Source organism: Trachinotus anak, unplaced genomic scaffold, assembly GCF_046630095.1.
Source record: "Trachinotus anak isolate AG129_WGS33_773 ecotype Australia unplaced genomic scaffold, CSIRO_AGI_Tana_v1 ptg000007l, whole genome shotgun sequence".
Taxonomy (NCBI): domain Eukaryota; kingdom Metazoa; phylum Chordata; class Actinopteri; order Carangiformes; family Carangidae; genus Trachinotus; species Trachinotus anak.
In genome coordinates this window covers 8684456-8702592 of record NW_027273858.1, presented here as the reverse complement: position 1 = coordinate 8702592, position 18137 = coordinate 8684456, and the positions used below count along the sequence as shown (strand labels likewise).

Below are 18137 nucleotides of genomic sequence, written 5' to 3'. Positions count from 1 at the left end.
AAACAGTGGGTGTTCTTTACTGAGAAGTGTTTTCAGAACAAATGCCTCCTTCTAATGAAACAATGCCACTCTGTCCTCCTTTCTGTTGTGGTGCCTTTCAAGAGCTCAGCTGCTCTCCACTGTCTGCGCCTGTGCTCATAAATCAGAGGACCGAATGACAACACTGCCACCCACCCATGGCGATGCCATCCTCTGATTCCACTGGCCCAGACAAAAAAAAACAAAAAAAACACAGACACAGACACACACACAGTGCACACTTGTGGATGCTAAACCCAACTGACAGTTTATCTGCATGACAAAAATAAGTCATGAAATGAGATCCACAGGCATTTTTTCAAGTGACCTTACTGTAGCCACACAACGGAGATGGATTGTATCTTGAATACCCATAAGATAAATTGTAAGATATCCTGTCCTGTTTTTGTTCACAAAGATTCAGACTATTTCACTACTCCATCTCTCACTAATTCAGCTCTTCATGTGATACTGATCAGTTCAACAAATTTTCCAGGTCACATAAGGCCCCTAGGGGGGACTGGGAAGAGGAAAGAGGGAAACAGGAAAAAAAAAAACTGATTTAAATTTCAGAAAACTGACAACACAACTGAGAATGGTTTTAAATGCTTGAACTTAAACTGATTTGACTCTGGATTTGGTTTATGTCACACAATTCATGTAACACAGCCAATTTTCACATCAGCCTTCATTAGTGTTTGTCCTCAAAGTCCTTAAATGAATGTGCACAGGACAATGAGTCATGGGACTTTGTCAATTCATTTGATGCTACCCCCTGAATCACATGGTTCATAAGATATTAGGTTAGTCTAACAACATTACAAACTCACTGCACAATGTGTCAGGGTTGGTCTTTCTGAAGTAATAGGGCTGCATTTTCTTTCAGGCTCCACATCCTCTGTTGACGTCAATATTTTTTCCACCTCCTAGTGATTACTTCTTCTCCTGCCATCATCAAGAAACAGGATTCCTCTTTATCTGGGATCCAGAACTGCTCTGGGACTTTGAGATTATGACAGATTTCTATAATATTTCTCACAGCTCAAACTTGTTTTTCTTCCTTACTCCGGTTCCCAGACAATCTGTTTTTGTTTGTTTGTTTCACTGTTTATATTCATATGCAGAATTAACAAGCCCTACAACCACAAGGTTAAGCCATGTGTGTTTTCTTATCTAACTTCACTTATTTCACCTATATCAAGTTCATCATCACTGTTTTTAAAACCAAAATAGTAGTTAAAACCTGATATTATTAGATAACGTGCATCCTGTATATCGTTTTTTTAAATTCTTTGCACTGAACAATTAACACCCTCTGTCTTGTCACCCACATATAAATGGTGTGAATTGAGTTTGCAAATTTAGGTGTTTAATTATCACATCAGAAACTGAGACATCTCTCTTCAGCTCTATGTTATGCCATCTAAAAATAAGAAGTATAAAAACATTAAAGTCCATAAACAGGATAAATTTATCTGAACATCATTCTCCACTTAGAAAATGGAGCTGTATATTCTCCAGGTCAGTTTCATTCTTGCACTTCACCTCTCTCTTGTTCTCAGGTCGCACTCTGTTGGACAGACTGTGTATGCATCATGGAGAGGGGTCTACAGAAGAGGAGGCAAAGGAATTCTGTCATCGAATGTTGGCCCAGGGTGTGCTGCACCCATTCAGCGATGGCTCTGCAGAGCTCCATGGTAACAGCAACGCCTCCGGAGTCTTTAATGTAAGACCTTTCTCCTCATTGTCTGCCATCACACTTTACAAAAATGACACAAGCTTTCTTGCTTCAGCTCGGCCCATAACTGATTTGACTTTGCTGTTTTTCTTCAGTGTAAAGTGAAATTATAGGAGCGGGTAGGTGACACTTTCAGACAGCTTGAGAACAAAATGATTTACATTTCTCACCATACCTTTTCATAACAATTCATTGCCTGAAGATAGTACAACATAAGCTGGTATGCAAAGGAAATAGTGTTCTGTTTAGAATAAATACTCACAGAATGCAGTAGCTCTTGACTTATATCCACTATACAGAACCAGGGAAAGCTTTTCCAATATGTGTTCCCATATAAACTGCTGTGCTACTGTGATTCATCCCAGAGAGCATTATCTGAAGAGCAGTGGTGCACATAATCAGGATGACCGTGTGAAAGTTGATTTCATGAATCTTTAATTCTTCATTCCAGTAATGCTTTGCTCAGACCTAATCTCATGTGCATCACATGCCCTTGTACAGTTCACCACAGCCACTGTCAAAGCCATTTCTGTCAAGTCCCTTTTCTAGCTGGGTCCATCTATCTGAACCCTAATGTTGGTCTTATCTCTTCTATCATTATTGTTATTTTTACCCACTCTAACAGTGTGGCTCTATGCAGATAGCAGTGTCAGTTTACCACTTTGGTCAAGACTGAAATATCTCAACAACTGTTGGATGGTTTGCTATAAAATATTATTCAGATATTCATGGCCCCCAGAAGATGAATCCTACTGACCTTGGTGGTTTCCCCTGACTTTTCCTCCAACGCCAACATGAGGTTGACATTTGTGGTTTTGAATGAAATGTCCCAATAGCTATTGGATGGATTGCCGTGAAATTTTGTACAGATCTTCATGTTCCCCAGAGGATGAATTGTAGTCACTTTTGTAACCCCCTTTACTTTTTATCTAGTCATCAGGTCAAAATTTCTAATTTGTCAAATAAATTGGTTTATGACCAAATAGCTGCAAAACTAATGACATTCCCATCAACATCATCTCTACTATGTTTTGTGGTCATTAGCAAATGTTAGCATGCTAACACGCTAAACTAAGCTGGTGATCTCAGTAAACATTACCTGCTAAACATTAACATGTTAGCATTGTCACTATGACCATGTTGCATGCTAATGTTTGCATTCGTCTCAAAGTCATACTGCTAGCTAGTCTTGCAATTTTGTCTTTTAAACATCAAAGAATGTCAACAAATTAGCATTGGTCTCTAGCTGCACAATGCACCTCCCCCTCAGATGTACATGCATAGACTTACACTATTCATGCTGATATGCATACCTAAACACAAACAGCTGAATACAGACAAAAGCAAGATTACATGCATGCTCTGAAGCTTTTTTTTTGTTCACATGAATACCCTCAAATTTGGTCACATCTTATTCTTCTTGTGTACTGTGCACTCACAATAGGCCACAAATGCAGAGCGCTTTCTTTTTATGTACACTTCTGCCAATGGTCCACAGTTGCATGACTAGGTTAGAGACACATGTGCACTCAAATATACAAAAGGACAGCCCGAGACACCCATACATGTTTAGACATTTCCTCGCATGGCTGGATTAAAAACATTCCCTCTGACACTCACTTAGTCACACACACAATTGCACACATACACACATCTGTGCTTGCGTAGACCATCTGCTGACCATGTTATGTAACAGCTCCACGTGCCCTGGGCTCAGGCTGCTCTTCCCCAGCAAAAAGCTCCTCGCTCTCTCAACTTGGCCTGAAGTCCTGCATTATTCAACTTGACCAAGAACAACCTTTGCTGTTGCCATTGAAAGTACAGATCTCCTTGTTATTGCTTTCTGTCTTACTGCTAATCTCCCTTTCAAAATAAATCATCAGTCTGTCTTTGCTTCTATGCAACCTTTTCTTTTAAACCCCTTCAATACCTCCGACCCTTATACTCTCTTCCTTTTACAGTTAAAGTCTATCTTGAAATTAATCACTTGCATCACCTCTGTCCTCTCTTTTTCCATCTTCATTTCCTTTTATATCCACTCGTATCTCTCATCTCCTATTTGTCCTCTTTGCTACCTAAATATGGCATTGTATCCAATTTCAGCATTGCATTTTGCTGGAGTGAACAAATGTATGAGTGGTTTGTTTCTTGTTCTGCAAACTGCTTGAAATTAAATACTCCATTAGTTTCACTCAGTCCAAAAATGGGATTTGGGGAGGATGAGTATCTAAGAACTCTGTATAAATCAAGTGTCATCCCTTTTACACTTGGCAAAACATGGCTTAGAGGATAAATAATAATGAATGGCATTGGCTTACATCAGTCTGGCATGCCTTTTGTTTCTTGTGTGCGTGTCTTTCTGGCTGTTGTTCAGGTTACCAGAGTTCAACTTATGGGTTTTGAGAAATGCTCAGAAAACATCAGTGTATGTTGGGAAATGTAGGCTTCAAGTCTCTGCTCACACATGAGTCACATGCACATTAAATCTTTACACACATTAAGCAGATTTATGTGATCTAACTGTCCAATGATTTGCGTTTCAGTGTGGCATATTAGGATATAATTCGTCACTGTGTGGAAGCTCTGATAAAGGGACAGAAGACACTGTTTAAATTTGACACACCTTTGTGCTCATAACTGGGTCCTCTGAATGAGCCTTACAGTACACCTAATTGTGGGTGTCTGCTCTCATGCCTGGTATTGTCTTTAGAGTCATTAAGATAAGTACTGTAATATAACATGAATACAAATGCACTAATTCTCAGTTTATAATTAGTTGTTTGTTTGAGGTGATTAGGAAAGTACTATTTGAGGAACATGCTTTACCGTACATTAAAAGGATTAAGCTGTTCTGGCTTAGCATTTTTATTTGCCATGGAGACTGACTGATACACATACATAATCTTACCTGCTACTGTGATTGTACAATGGTATCTTTTTTCTCACACTTTAATAAACCTGCTGCCAAAGAAGCTCTGTGGTTGTATGTACTGTATTGAGGCATCTTGAAGGCAGTATTCCATACAAATGTCACAAAAGTGGTCATGAAGTGGAGCATTTGAAGAAAGTAGGGGGGGAGGAGGAATGCAGTAATAATTCTTTCAGTGTGTTCTTAGGCTTAGTTTTTATCTCTTACCACTGATGCTCAGCCTTGTAGTAAATGAGGTCCAACAGTGCCCCCAGATCTTTTAGTTATGTCGAGGGGCGACGTGGTGTTTCATGGTAGAACAAAGGCATTTTTGTTGAAGACAAACACAGACAGGACAGTTCGTAGTAGTCCTCATTATTTATTGTCCATTTTAAGTTGCTATGAGACAATGAGCCAAGAATTAGCTCTCACAGTCTGTTTTTTGGACTGGGTGCCACATTGACTATGTAAAGGGAGGGAAAAAAAAAACTTTTGATTTTACTGCTTTTACACTGCTTATTATCCTCAAGTGTTTCCACATTTGAAGCTTGCACAAACAGCTACAACTTAACTCATATCCCAGGTGGCAGTTATTTACCTTTAATCATGGCTGTATACAGTAGGTACAAGTCCTTGGAGGGAGCAAGTAGTTTTAAGCACAAACATCTGACCTTGGTATGATCTCATTTACATTTACATTTCTTGTTTTCTAAACTTCATGCAGGAGGAGCAGCTGTACACCTGGGCGTCTGTAGGCCTGCCAGTGTCCTCCCACCTGTGGGAACTCTATGGGGGGCGAAGCACAGGCAGAGTACAGGGCTTGAGATCCCCTTTGAATCAATCATCAGCCAAGACACCAGGAGCTCTACACTCTCAGGTTGGCTGCATCCTCTCTTCATCTCTAAATATTTAATAGTATGTTTGCCCTGTCTACACTCTGTGCATAATGCTGGCTTTGATTTATGGTGGAGCCTTTTGTTTTACTACTAACATCAGGCAGATGCTTCTTTTCAGTTTTGTCTGTTTTTATTTTTGTGGAAATTTGTCTGTACCTCCTATTTTCAGTTTTAACTCCACCCTCATCAAAATAAAATTTAAGATTGAAACTTCACAGGTTATTATATAAACACATCTTTTTTACAAGTATCTACTAGCTGATGTATTTGTAGCATGCAGGGCTGTGAATGCTTTATTGTATCAGAAGGCTGGTACTTATTTGTTTAAAGCCTTTAAAACAAAAACATTTGAATAGATATAATAATATATATCTAATAATGAAAATAAAAATAATAATGATAACCTAAACACAAATATAAAGGGAACATACAAACAAGGCAAGAGAATACTGGATCATTTTCAGCACACACAGTTAAGTAAAGTTCGCCACATACTGTACAAATTAGGAAAGATGGATTCCGAGATGTTCTTTCTTCTCATTGAATTCTTATTTTGTTTATTTATTTCAAATTTATGCCAAATGTTCAGAATTGGCTGAATAGATCTGAAGCAAATGTAAAAAAAAAATGTGAATTAGATTTATAGTTTGAGATAAGAGGAGAAAAGGTTTCAACATTATCAGGAATTGAAGGATATGATTGTTACTTTGAAGCACATTTGATCTTATTTTGAAATCTAAAACAACATTACCTGTGTTACCTGTTCATGTGTAAGAGGAATACAGTAAACCTCAAACGCATCTCTTAATAAGTTGCTGTGGATAAGCTGCATCAGCTGTAAATTATTATTTGTCCACCAGAGGTCAGGCTTGTCTTGAAAGACTTGTTAGATTGTTGCAGTGAACCTCCCTCTTTCCCAGAAGAGTTAATAAATTAGGAAAGCCATACTGACTGAGCTGTTTCCTTAAGTTTCAACGATGTGACCACAACTGGGGAATGTGTTCTAGCTGACACAGACCCTCCCCATGTGAGGCCCAAGGAGACTCACTGTCTCTGGGGTCAAATCTCTCGGTATCCCCTCATCTCTGCTCCAACCAGTCTGGAGCCAGAGGTCTGATGGAGTCTAGACATAATGGACTTTCTTGACCCTCCTTTAGCTCATAGCTCTGTCGCTAAGCTCCCTCAGTTGTGGGTGTTTCTGTGGTTTTCTATTTTCTGTCTGCTTTTCAACATTTAGACTACAAGATAGGCTCGATTACCTGCCTTTAAAGAAGGTTTCATGTAGGAAAAACACAAAGTAATGTAGGTGTATGTTAAGCGAAAGTCTCTTTCCTCGTTCTCTGGCAGACAGAGTCCAGCAGGTTGAAATCAGGGCAGTCTTCCTCAGAGGATGAAAGCTGTCTCATCCCTCAGCTGGAGAGGACCATCGATGACCTGCGGATTAAGATTGCTGTGTTGCAGGGCCAGCAGGCCTCCTTGGAAAAGGGCAGTGGGGATAATATGGCAGCTCTGGGCACTGCTCACCACAAGGCTTCACAGATAAAAGGGGGAAGATTGGGAAAGATGAGCCAGGAGGTGTCCGTCCAGACCTCGCCTGTGGAGGATGAGTTTAAGTTTGACGTGCCTTTCAGCAGAGGATCAGGCGGCGTGCTGTCCTCTGTTTCCTCCTCCGTCCCCAAATCGACAGAGAGCTTTGTTTGCACGTGCCAACAGAGGCAACAGAGCAGCACCCACCCAGCTCCTCCACCTCCACCTCCGCCTCCCCCTCCAGGCTCTGGAGGTATGCCCCCACCTCCACCCCCGCCACCACCACCTTTACCAGGGGGTGTTGCTCCTCCTCCACCACCACCTCCACCACCCTTACCTGGTCTTGGACCTTGTCCACCACCCCCTCCCCCTCCTCCTCCTCCACCACCAGGTTTTGGACCTCCACCACCTCCTCCCCCGCCTGGTTTTGGACCTCCACCCCCACCACCTCCACCCCCGGGTATGGGCCCACCCCCACCACCCCCTCCGCCTGGAATGGGCCCCCCACCTCCACCCCCACCCCCAGGCTTTGGGCCTCCACCACCACCAGGGCCCATGCCCTCCATGATGGCCCAGGAAGCTGCCGCCGCCAAGGCTGTGATAGAGCCCCCCAAGCCAATGAAGCCACTCTACTGGACACGCATACAGCTGCATGCTAAAAAGTAAGGATATGCTGTATAAAGTGAAGATAGGCATGGATCATTTGCACTAAGGTATGCTCTGAACAGTAGAGAATTGAGAGGAAGCTTGTCCACTTAAGATAAAGATCGGCCACATGCTGTGATGGCAATAGAGCTGCTAACCTTGTGGAAAATGAAAGTGATGCAGTCCAGGCGTTGCGGTCAGCACTGAATTGACTTGAACCAGGTTTTCTTTCCTTAATAAGGCTTGGAAAATTGTAGTTGAATAAACGTCTAGAAATAGACTGCTTGATTTATTTGCAAGTAAGGAACTTGATACTGAATTTTAAATGTAATTTGTTGGCTGACAGATTTGACAAGTGTATAACTTATGGATTTTTAGTCTGCTAAAGATGACAAATGAGTACTCATAAAACAGCAGAAGAGACTCTCGAAATGTCAAAAATGCCTGTTGTGGTGAAATAATAACATGGGTTACACAATAAAAATGGACTTTGCTAGACTTTTTTTTTTTAAAGCTTGCCCACTTGCCCACTGTGAATAAGTCTTCTTTCCTCCTATCTTTAGACAAAGTGGCTCGCTTGTGTGGGAGAACATCGAGGAACCAACAGTGAACTTTGAAGAGTTTGTGGAACTATTCTCCAAAAGTGCTGTTAAGGAGAAGAAAAAGCCAATTTCAGACACAATCAGCAAGTCCAAGGCCAAGCAGGTACACTATGTATTATGGTTGTGTATTTGTGTGTCTGCATATACAATAAGGATACAATATGATACATCTGTGCTGATTTGTTTATGTGTACAAGTTAGTGTGTGTGTGTGTGTGTGTGTGTGTGTGTGTGTGTGTGTGTGTGTGTGTGTGTGTGTGTGTGTGTGTGTGTGTGTGTGTGTGTGTGTGTGTGTGTGTCTGTCTGTGTGTCCGGGTCACCAAATATGACACTCTTCATGGCTTTTCCCATCTTCACTCTCACTCCTCTGATGCCCTGCTCCTCTCCTTTTCTCCTCACTGTCAGTCTATGAGTTGCCTTGAGTGACAGGAGGAACTGCTACAGCCAGACAGTTATTATGTGGTGTGAGCTCTGGCTCCCACCCGACTCCCCCGTGACCATCAAGTGGCACCGAGCCAATGTCTCGCGTGCGGTGAGGAAACCTCACGACGGTGATGACTGTCGAGAGAGAGAGAGGGGTGAGAAGGAAAAAAGGGAGGGAGGGAGAAGCCTGGGAGCTATATTTCATGATGTGGTTCCTCCCATTGTGCTTTCTGTATGACTTAGTTTAATAGTCAGACTGTTTCCCTCCCCAGTGCCCTTTATGCCACTCCATCAATCTACAAGTCAAACATTTGATCTACAATTTAAAGCTGCTCTTGTCAAGATTTATATGTTAATGTACTATTCGCCCAAATTATGTGTCACAAATCACAAATAATGTTGCACCGGGGAAGACGGCTTCACCCCTCTAATTGAGACCCAGTAGAATCACATGACAGTTTTCGCTGAGATGAAATGTTGGTCTCAGGCGTGGACATTGGTGGGAAATCTTCTCAGTTTATGGGAAGTGATGAATTGAAACTTGACACCGAAGAAATGTTAAAAGGCTGCAGTTGAATGTTGAAGTTTAACTTGTGAAAAATGGTCAAACTCCTCTGCTATTGACATTGTAAAAAAATAAATAAATAAATAAAAAATTTCCAGTGCTTGCCACATGGTCCATCCCAGGTGTGTGTGGAATAGCTAATATCCACTGGGCCCATTTTTGCATTTCTTTGCCTCCAGCTTTGATACTTGTCACTTTAAGGAGACAATGTAAATCTGAAAACAGCTCAGTGGACTCAAATCTAGGATGCAGGAGCCTTACTAACAATCCCACACCTGGTTGGCTGGCATTTAAATGCTGCCAGACACTATGAGGAATGACGAGACGGGTGTACGATCCACCGGGTGGCAAACAGCCAATAACTGTCAAGGTAAATAAAAGAACACTAGTGTGTAAGAGAAATAGAAATATGGATCAAAAATCATATTTGAGCCGCAGCCTCTGTGTTTACTGGTTTCATCTGTTCACGGGTTCACTTGAGTGTAACACTTTGGCAATGCTCAGTGCTTTGGAGAGTTATGTGATCCTCAAGCTGTGAAAAGTCCTGAGAGTCCTGTTTAAGAACAGCTACAAACATGAGCTACTTCTTTGTTTTTATGAGGAACATGCACATAGCAGGAAGCAGCCTGATAACTGCAGTAGCTAAGTTAAAGCTCCATCAAGTGCCATTCAAGTGAATGAGAAAATGGTCTCTTTTGGACCCCATTGTATAGTATTTTTGTTTATTTATTATTATTTACCATAACATCTTTCAAATTATTGTTTTGGCATGGGTTTTTGTTTGTAGTGAAATGACACAATCCTGGTGAAAATTATATATGTGTGTGTTGCTTTAAGATATGTGGCAGGGGGATTTTTCAGGAGGTTTCAGATCCTACACATAAAGAGTACAATATCTGAATAAGATTTTTAGTTAATTTTTGGATAAGAATTTTTTTTTAAGTTATTTTACTTTCACAAATTCAGTCATTAATGCCACCTCATTCTATAGTTCTCTCTACTGTTTTAATCCAAATTTATATCCATATTCTTCTGTCTATAATGTAGAGCAGAAATTTTACTATCGCGGAGATATAGTCACGAATGTTGCTCTAACTAACTGTAGCTGAATACACATTAAGTGATAAGTCTTACCACCCAAAACACCCAGGGAAAAAAACTCACCTTGTCGCTTTGATCCAATAGAGCACAAAAGTCAACAGCAATGTGAAACAGCAGATAAGATAAGTGAATTTGCCCTTCACAGGAAAAATCACACATTCATAGAGGAATTCTTTTTCAAACACACTTCAAAAATAACAGTCATCAATCATGCTGACACTCCAGGAGCTGTCATATGATTGCTTTAACACCTGGGAGACACAGTAGAGGGAATTGACTTCTGTACAGAGCAGCACTTCACCTGCACGCTCAGATGTAGTGCTACTGGTGTGATAGGTGGTGACACCGAGCAGGGAGATGGAGAACAGCCAGAACGAATGTCCTCTCCTGTGATGTTCTGATTGATAGAACTCTGAATAAGTAGGCTACCACATCATGAAGCAGCTCGTGTTGTGGTTGTATTGCTAAATTGTGGGAGACAGGAGACAAATTGAGTTGGGTGTGGGTTTAATTCCCTTGGTCATCACTGCATGAAACTGCTGTGGGTGTTCCCAAACACAACAATGGGCTGAAGATATTGAAGTAAATAGCAGCAAACTAAAAACATACGCAGAACTGTGATTGACCCCCAATTTGGAGCCAACCTTTGACATTTCCAGCTCATAAGGACCGGCCCCAAGGCGATCGATCACATCACCTACTTCTTGCAGCTTTTCCCATCCCCTGTGTGTTGCGAGTTCGACTGTTTTCCTGATGAGAGGGGACAAGCATCCTCTCCAATGCTGCCACTAGAGAGCGGCTTTGACGTCAACTGGCAGAGGCCAGCTTAAAGGTCTCTGCTGACATCAGTGTCAGATGTGAAGAAATACGATCATAATCTAGAATCAAGTGTTGACCCTTGCAGAGAGGTTTAAAAGAGGAGCCGTTTACAGTGTATACTGCTGTCGAACAAGAATGGAGAATTCTAAACGGGTTATATGATTGACTGTCGGTCTACAACTAACGATTATTTTCATTATTGATCTTTCGATTATGTTGTTTTTTGGTTTGTAAAATATAAGAAAATAGTGACAGATGCTCTTGTGTGCGGCCAACAGTTTAAAACCACAATGATATTCGGTTTATGGTCAGAAAAAAACAGAGAAGCTGCAAAACCTCACAGCCAAGAAGCTGACACTGGGTTTGGCATTTGTGACTAAAAGAATTAAGTAAACAATCAACTAACTATGAAAGTATTTTCAGCTTGATTTTCTCTCAGTCTACTATAATCTAGTGGCTTTCAAAGTCTGATACTGCACCCCACAGCCCCCACCGCCTTTTTTTTTTTGTCATTCCATTAATATTCCACGTTTTACTTCTGTTTGTGGGATAATCTAGTTTTGCGACTATAGTTCCCATGACGCTTTGGGGAATGTAAACAGGAAATATAATGTTGCCATGGAGTCAGCAAGTTAGCTGTGGTCCACAGCTTGAGCCCAAGGTTTTAGCCTTTTCGTTTACGTTTCTTCAATTTGACACAATTAACAGTATGCCTAATTGGCTATTAACCACTCCTTTCTGAAATTTACCAATGAATGTAAAAACACATTTATTCAGTTACCTTGATACTGAAGAAAACTAAATGATGATTTTCAGGGAAGTTCTGGACTTACAAGGAGCGTCTTTTTTCTGAGAGTGTTGAGCAGGTTTACGAACGTTTATTAGTTAGGAGAAGCAAGGGTGCCTTTTTTGACGCGTTCATGAGCTGCATGTCACATCCCACTGCTGATTGTGTTGGTTAGTGGGCCAAATCAATGGGCCAAGACACACTGACTTATAGGCTACGCCACATCTCACCCCCTAGACTGTATCTGTTTGTTCTCCTACACCTCCACCACTCACTTCAGACTGTCAGGTAATAAGATATGTGTACAGTATAATAAGATATCCATACAGTATATTTAAATATACAGAGAGGTCTATTGCTGTCAACACTTTCAAGATAATGAAATGTTAAATTGTTGTACATGTTGTATGCATATACAGTAATGTGCTTTTATATCACTATTGAAGGTAATGCTCTCAAAAGGCAAGTGAACTGGAGGTCGAGATGACTCTGAATATAATTACTCTTACTTAAACCCGGGGCTTCATCCCAAAGTGACATTACAAACAGATTATTACTTTTTGTACAACTTAAATACTGCTTTATTTTCAGGTCTCTTTCAGCATCTTTTGCGAGAACAAGGTTTTGTTTTTCACGTGTGATTCTGAGCTGTATGGTTTTGATGAAAATCCATATTGGCCAGCCCTGAAATGATAAACGGATCAAAGGATCAACATATAATTAATGCAACTTTCTTTTATTGTTTAAACCAAAAACTCCGACACATGGCTCTGATGAGATGAGATTGTTTAAAAAAAAAATAATTTGATTAAATTTTCAGGGTGGTTTTGTTGTCCTGAAAGGCTGTTTTTGAAAATTTTAGTCACGAAAATAATTTCAATCACTATGGTTCATGAGTCCAGCTGTGTTTCATTATAAAATAATAAAATTGTAAAGTGATCCTCTGTAATATCAGGTTGCTCTGCTAGGGACTAAACTACTGAACCTAATGTAACGTAAACTTGGTTATGCTTTTGGGAGGCTGAGGTCAGCTGATAAAAGTTGACTAATGACTATCCAATAAGTAGCTGCCGTACACTGGCTATCACAGGCACACTGTGGAAGCCACTCGGCATCATATCTCGGACAGCCTGTCCCCTGAAGCTCTGGCTGAGCCAGGAAAACAGAGACAGTTGGGGCCTGGTGATATAACTTCCTGTGTGTTTGAGAGGTCTGTGGTCTGTGTGATCTGGTTTAGATGGAAGCGTTCTGTCTGGATCGCAGTAGGCTACGGGTTTCCTGTCCTGTCCCTTCACCACTTCCAGCTACCCAGCGCACACTTGTGCTGACTTAGACGAGCACTGGTTCATAATGGCTCCCATGGATCCAGTTTTTCATGCATAATAACCACACTGGCTGGATATTCAACTCCTGGCTGTTTGACAAGTGGAAGCTATTATTATTCAGCTAAGTTTTGTTAATATTGCAGCTTTCGGGGCAGTTGTGATCCTGGAATACAATTGTTTTGACTACATGTTATTATAAGTTTTGATGGTTCCCCTTTAAAAGTGTATCTGTACTGTGCGATTCCATAAACTATAATAAAAACAAAACCTTGCACATTCTCTGTATGTCAGTAATCTGTCAGTCTGCTTAACAAATAAGCCTGTTGTTTTAAATGACCTGTTAGTTTTTAATCACCAGACTTAAAGATGATGGATGTGGAGAGTTGGAGGAAAAGGAAAAATTATTAATCACTGTAATTCATCTTGACAGCATTGTAATTTTCTTAATGTTTGTGGGTGAATAGTCTGTAGTTTTGCTCCTGCAGAAGGAAACGGACAGAGGAAATTGATGTTGCTGTCTTTTGTTTCCAGTTGGTTATTAAATGTTTTGTCTGCATGTATGTGTCACGGTATGGAGTATTAACGTCTTGATTCTCTTTGACCTGGTTTAACCCTACTCCTCTCATCTCTTTGTATTGTCAACTTTTAGGTGGTGAAGCTTTTGAGCAACAAGCGTTCGCAGGCTGTGGGTATTCTGATGTCCAGCATTCATCTTGACATGAAGGACATCCAGAATGGTAAGTGTTATGGTCATGTATCCACACTGGCACTTTGAGGAGTGACACAGGTGACAGTAAAACAACACAGTTGTGCAGTGTCTGCACACTGTAGAAAGTGTAGTTGGTTTGCCCTGCATGATTTTAGAAGCACGGTGAATAGATATAATAGACCTTATACATTTTCCGACAGTTTCCAGAACTTACATAATGGCTAATAAAAACCATTAATGAAATACAGTTATACTGAATGTCACTAGCAGCATGATTCTAGGGATGGCAGTGTCAGTCTGTCAGTTGGTCTGTCCACCACTTTGGTCCAGACTGCAAAATCCCAAATACTATTGGATGGATTGTAATGAAATTTCATAAAGATAATCATGGTACCCAATGGATGAATTGTTACCACTTTGATGATCCCCTGACTTTTCTTCTAGTGCTAGTTTGCCATTTAATTTCTTGTGCTGATGTGCTACAGCTGACAAGCGCAGTTTCCCTTCTTTTTATAAAGGCTGAAAAATAAGCAGCCATCCCCAGGTGAGTAGGGGAGGCAGTGTCTTAGAATAAACAACGAGATTTTGTATCAAAGGCACTCATAAACACACTGAACACTGATGCTGCTCTGAGAGCACAACATTCTGTGAAACAATGTCTGTACACAGAATGTAGGCTGCAGATTTTTTGTTACTGTCTGACTTCATAAAATACAATAAGATTGAAAGCTGGTCAAGGTCATTGCCAAAGCTTAAGCCTCCCTCTAGTAGTTAGCTTTATCACAAGTCATAATGTTGCAAGGCATCTGAAATCTGTTTCCTTTGTTACTTTACTCCCGCCTGTTTTTCTTTTCTCTCATTTTGCATAATCTCCCCCCATCAAACATCCACATCGTGTTTCTCAGTTGCTCTCTGTCTTTCTCTGATGAGTTGTCACCATCTTGTCTAAACGGCTTTGTTAAAGTGAAGTCATTCAGGAGATGTTGATGGGAACAGACTGTCTTCCTGTTTTAGTTACTCTCTGATTGCTCACCAGTCTTCGCTCATCCATGTGTCTAAACACTCTTCCTCTTTCTTCCATCCTGTTCAATCCTCCTCAATCCTCCTACGACAGGGCCTTTATTGCAGCTTCAAATCTGTTATCTCAATGCGTATGGCAGCTGGCTAGGTTACATCAAAATAAATATGTACCACAGAAACCATGGCTGGTACATATTGTACACGCAGTTTAGTTCTTCTTCTCTTCAAAGCATCCTGTGGACTGAATTTTTAACTATGTTCCAGTCTTTGGTGCATCCATCTCAGGCTGGAGTGGGAGGCCAAGCGAGGGCCACTCTCATCAGCACTGTCGTTCATCTCCTATGTTAGGACAGGTTTTGCCATAGTACATAATTAGCCCTGATTGGAAACTTCAGTATATCATGGAGAGTAAGATCAGAGAAAAGATATTTCAAGTGCTTTGGTGAAGTACTTCTCTGTGTTATGTGCTTGTTATTCCTCAAAACGGTGGGATTCCTACTGCCCTGCACAAAATAACCCTAGAAGGTGTTTTTATTTACTTTGTCAAGCATTTTAATTGAAGATTATTAGGCATAAGTAATAAAGCCTTAGAGTATTCATTGTTTCACTAAAGGAGCAAAACCCAAAAGACTGTATATTAGCAATGCTATTGTTTTCCATTTCCTGAAATGATCTCATGTACCCTTGCACCATCAGAGGTTTAAGGTGAAGAATCCAAGGACAATTTTGTTTACAGAGGATTCATTCATCAAAACATTAACATAATCATGGTTTTATTTCCTCTTGATTCCATGATTAAGACGTTGACGAGCAAAGCCCTCATCAGTTGGATATCTCTGACTCGTCTGAATCACTGATTTAGATTGTGTCTGTTCTATGACAGCGCGATTGCTCAGTGAGAAGTCAACACATTTTTCTGTTCCTCACAGCTGTTGTTGTTTGTTCTCAGACTTGGCCGACACTCTGCATGTTTCATAGGACACTTCCGTGCGGTGTCTGCTTCCTGTGAGGGTTTGGAGCGCCAGTCACAGTATTAGATGGTGGTTGCTGGCGCCATGCTGGGGTTGAATGTGGTATAGTCGGGGTAGACCCAGGCAGATGGGTCTGGCTTTTGGTCATAAGAGGTCTGTGTCAGAGTGATGATACGGCTTTCTCCCATGTCTTATAAAACCCGTCTCCAATCAAACCAGCCAGCCAGACTCTGGTTCAGATAGTAATGAAAACCAAATGGTTACAAGAGAAGAGTGCGAGAAACAGAAAAAGGGAGAGTCAGAGGGAAAGGAAGTTATTTCTGTGGTGGCTTTGGAAGCGGAGACAGTGTGAAGAGTTTAGAGAGTGACAGCAAAGAACTCGGAAAGAAGGAGGGGATTTGCCCTGTGGCTTCAAAGGTGAAGAGATTAAAAAAGTTACAGGATTACATAAAGAGGGAAAGCAATAAGCTAAAGACATGACACAGAAGTGACTGGATCAGTACAACAGCCACTTCAGGCTTTTTCCACATTTTCAAATTTTGTTTTTCTTTTGATCTTCCTTATTCTTGTTTCTTGTTTGTGTAAGTGGAACGCTTATAAGAAGTCCAATCATATTCAGTGTCAAGGATGTGATGCTAAGTGAGCATTGTGCACTGAGTTCATTACTCCAAGCTCCTTTATCCAGTCTGACACCAGCTTCCCCCCTGTGCCTCAACAGCAAATCAGCAGATCAAAACAATGTGAGTAATTTGGACACCCACAGCACAGTGAAATACATATATAGGTGTCGAGTGCTTCACTGGGAGACTGTGCACAGCAACACCTCAGCCTCAACACCGCAGACCCCCGGGCTCTGTTTGTCTTTAAACATTTACTTTCAAAGGATTAATGCTCGTGGGCGCCAGGTCCTCGCGCCGAGACAAAAAGGCGACACCAGGAATTCAAACACAGGAGTTCAAACACAGATCTTTGTACCTTTGACAGATTTCTAAGACCTCCGTATTTATGTTTTAGTTTGTGGTCCCTTGCATGCGATCGTGATGAGAGCTGATAACTATGTAACTCGCAGCATACGGCTCATGTCGCTTTATGTGGACCATGCAGGAAGAATATTTGCCCTTGTTTCATGCCGCCTTCAGCTCCAGAAAAAAACTCAGGTTTGAAAAGGTGTTCTGTCACCGTTTGTGGTTGTTGTTGCAGCCAATGAAAAATGTTCTAATCTCGCAGTTGTGAGAGTGAAGGCCTGTTTGTGCTAGTTTGATTTCTGACTTGTTAACGGTGTTAAAGGTAGCAGAGAAATGTCATGACATGCTTTAGTGTTAACATTAACATTAACCATGTCATCCTCTTCTTCCATCCACAGCCGTCCTAAATATGGACAACACTGTGGTTGATCTGGAGACACTGCAAGCCCTTTATGAAAATGTGAGTATAACAACATGCTGTAGTGCTACTTGGAATTGGAGCTATGTCTTTACGGTTACAACAGTAATAAACATTTTTTTTAAATCTTGCAAATTTTTGACTTTGAAGGGGGGGGGTTGATGAAGTCTCATGTGGACAGTGGTTTCAGTAAAGTCAATAGACCAGTGAAAAGACAATATCCCAAACTAAATTCATTTCTGGACTTTCCTGCCAATGCTGAATCATATAAATACACAGTGTTGAGCAACAAGCCCAGTACAAAGTAACACCACTGACAGCTCAGGCTGATCTTGACTGCTGCATTCAGTCTTGGAAAACTGTAGCTTTTTTTTTTTTTTCCCTCTGTGGTTTGCTGTAAAAGTATTATTTTGGAACAGTTTGCTTGTGAGAAATAGAATGATTTATGGTTACACATTTCATGCCATATATGAATAACAGGCAATCATTTCATTAAAGAATGAAACCTAAGAAGACTCAACAAGCTGTGTTATCAACAAAATGGCAGAAAATCATTCATCAGCTGTTTAGTGTTGTTTTATTTGGCACCTGACTGAGGGTAAACCACAAAACACCAACTGCTATCCATCAAAGATACCTTTCCAAGATTATCAAAAGCTGAACTTTTGTATATGGCGTAGGTGGGAAAAAAATCCACTTTT

General features: G+C 40.8%; 1 protein-coding gene across 1 annotated transcript in view; it reads left to right on the top strand.

Moving 5' to 3' along the window:
* The window catches only part of fmn2a (formin 2a), a 39161-nt gene that overhangs the window by 5868 nt on the left and 15156 nt on the right, over nt 1-18137 (top strand). The window contains exons 3-8 of the mRNA XM_071480272.1: nt 1581-1744; nt 5389-5541; nt 6908-7749; nt 8296-8437; nt 14003-14090; nt 17417-17478. Coding sequence (XP_071336373.1) covers nt 1581-1744; nt 5389-5541; nt 6908-7749; nt 8296-8437; nt 14003-14090; nt 17417-17478 — 1451 coding nt within the window. The remainder of the gene's footprint in view (nt 1-1580; nt 1745-5388; nt 5542-6907; nt 7750-8295; nt 8438-14002; nt 14091-17416; nt 17479-18137) is intronic.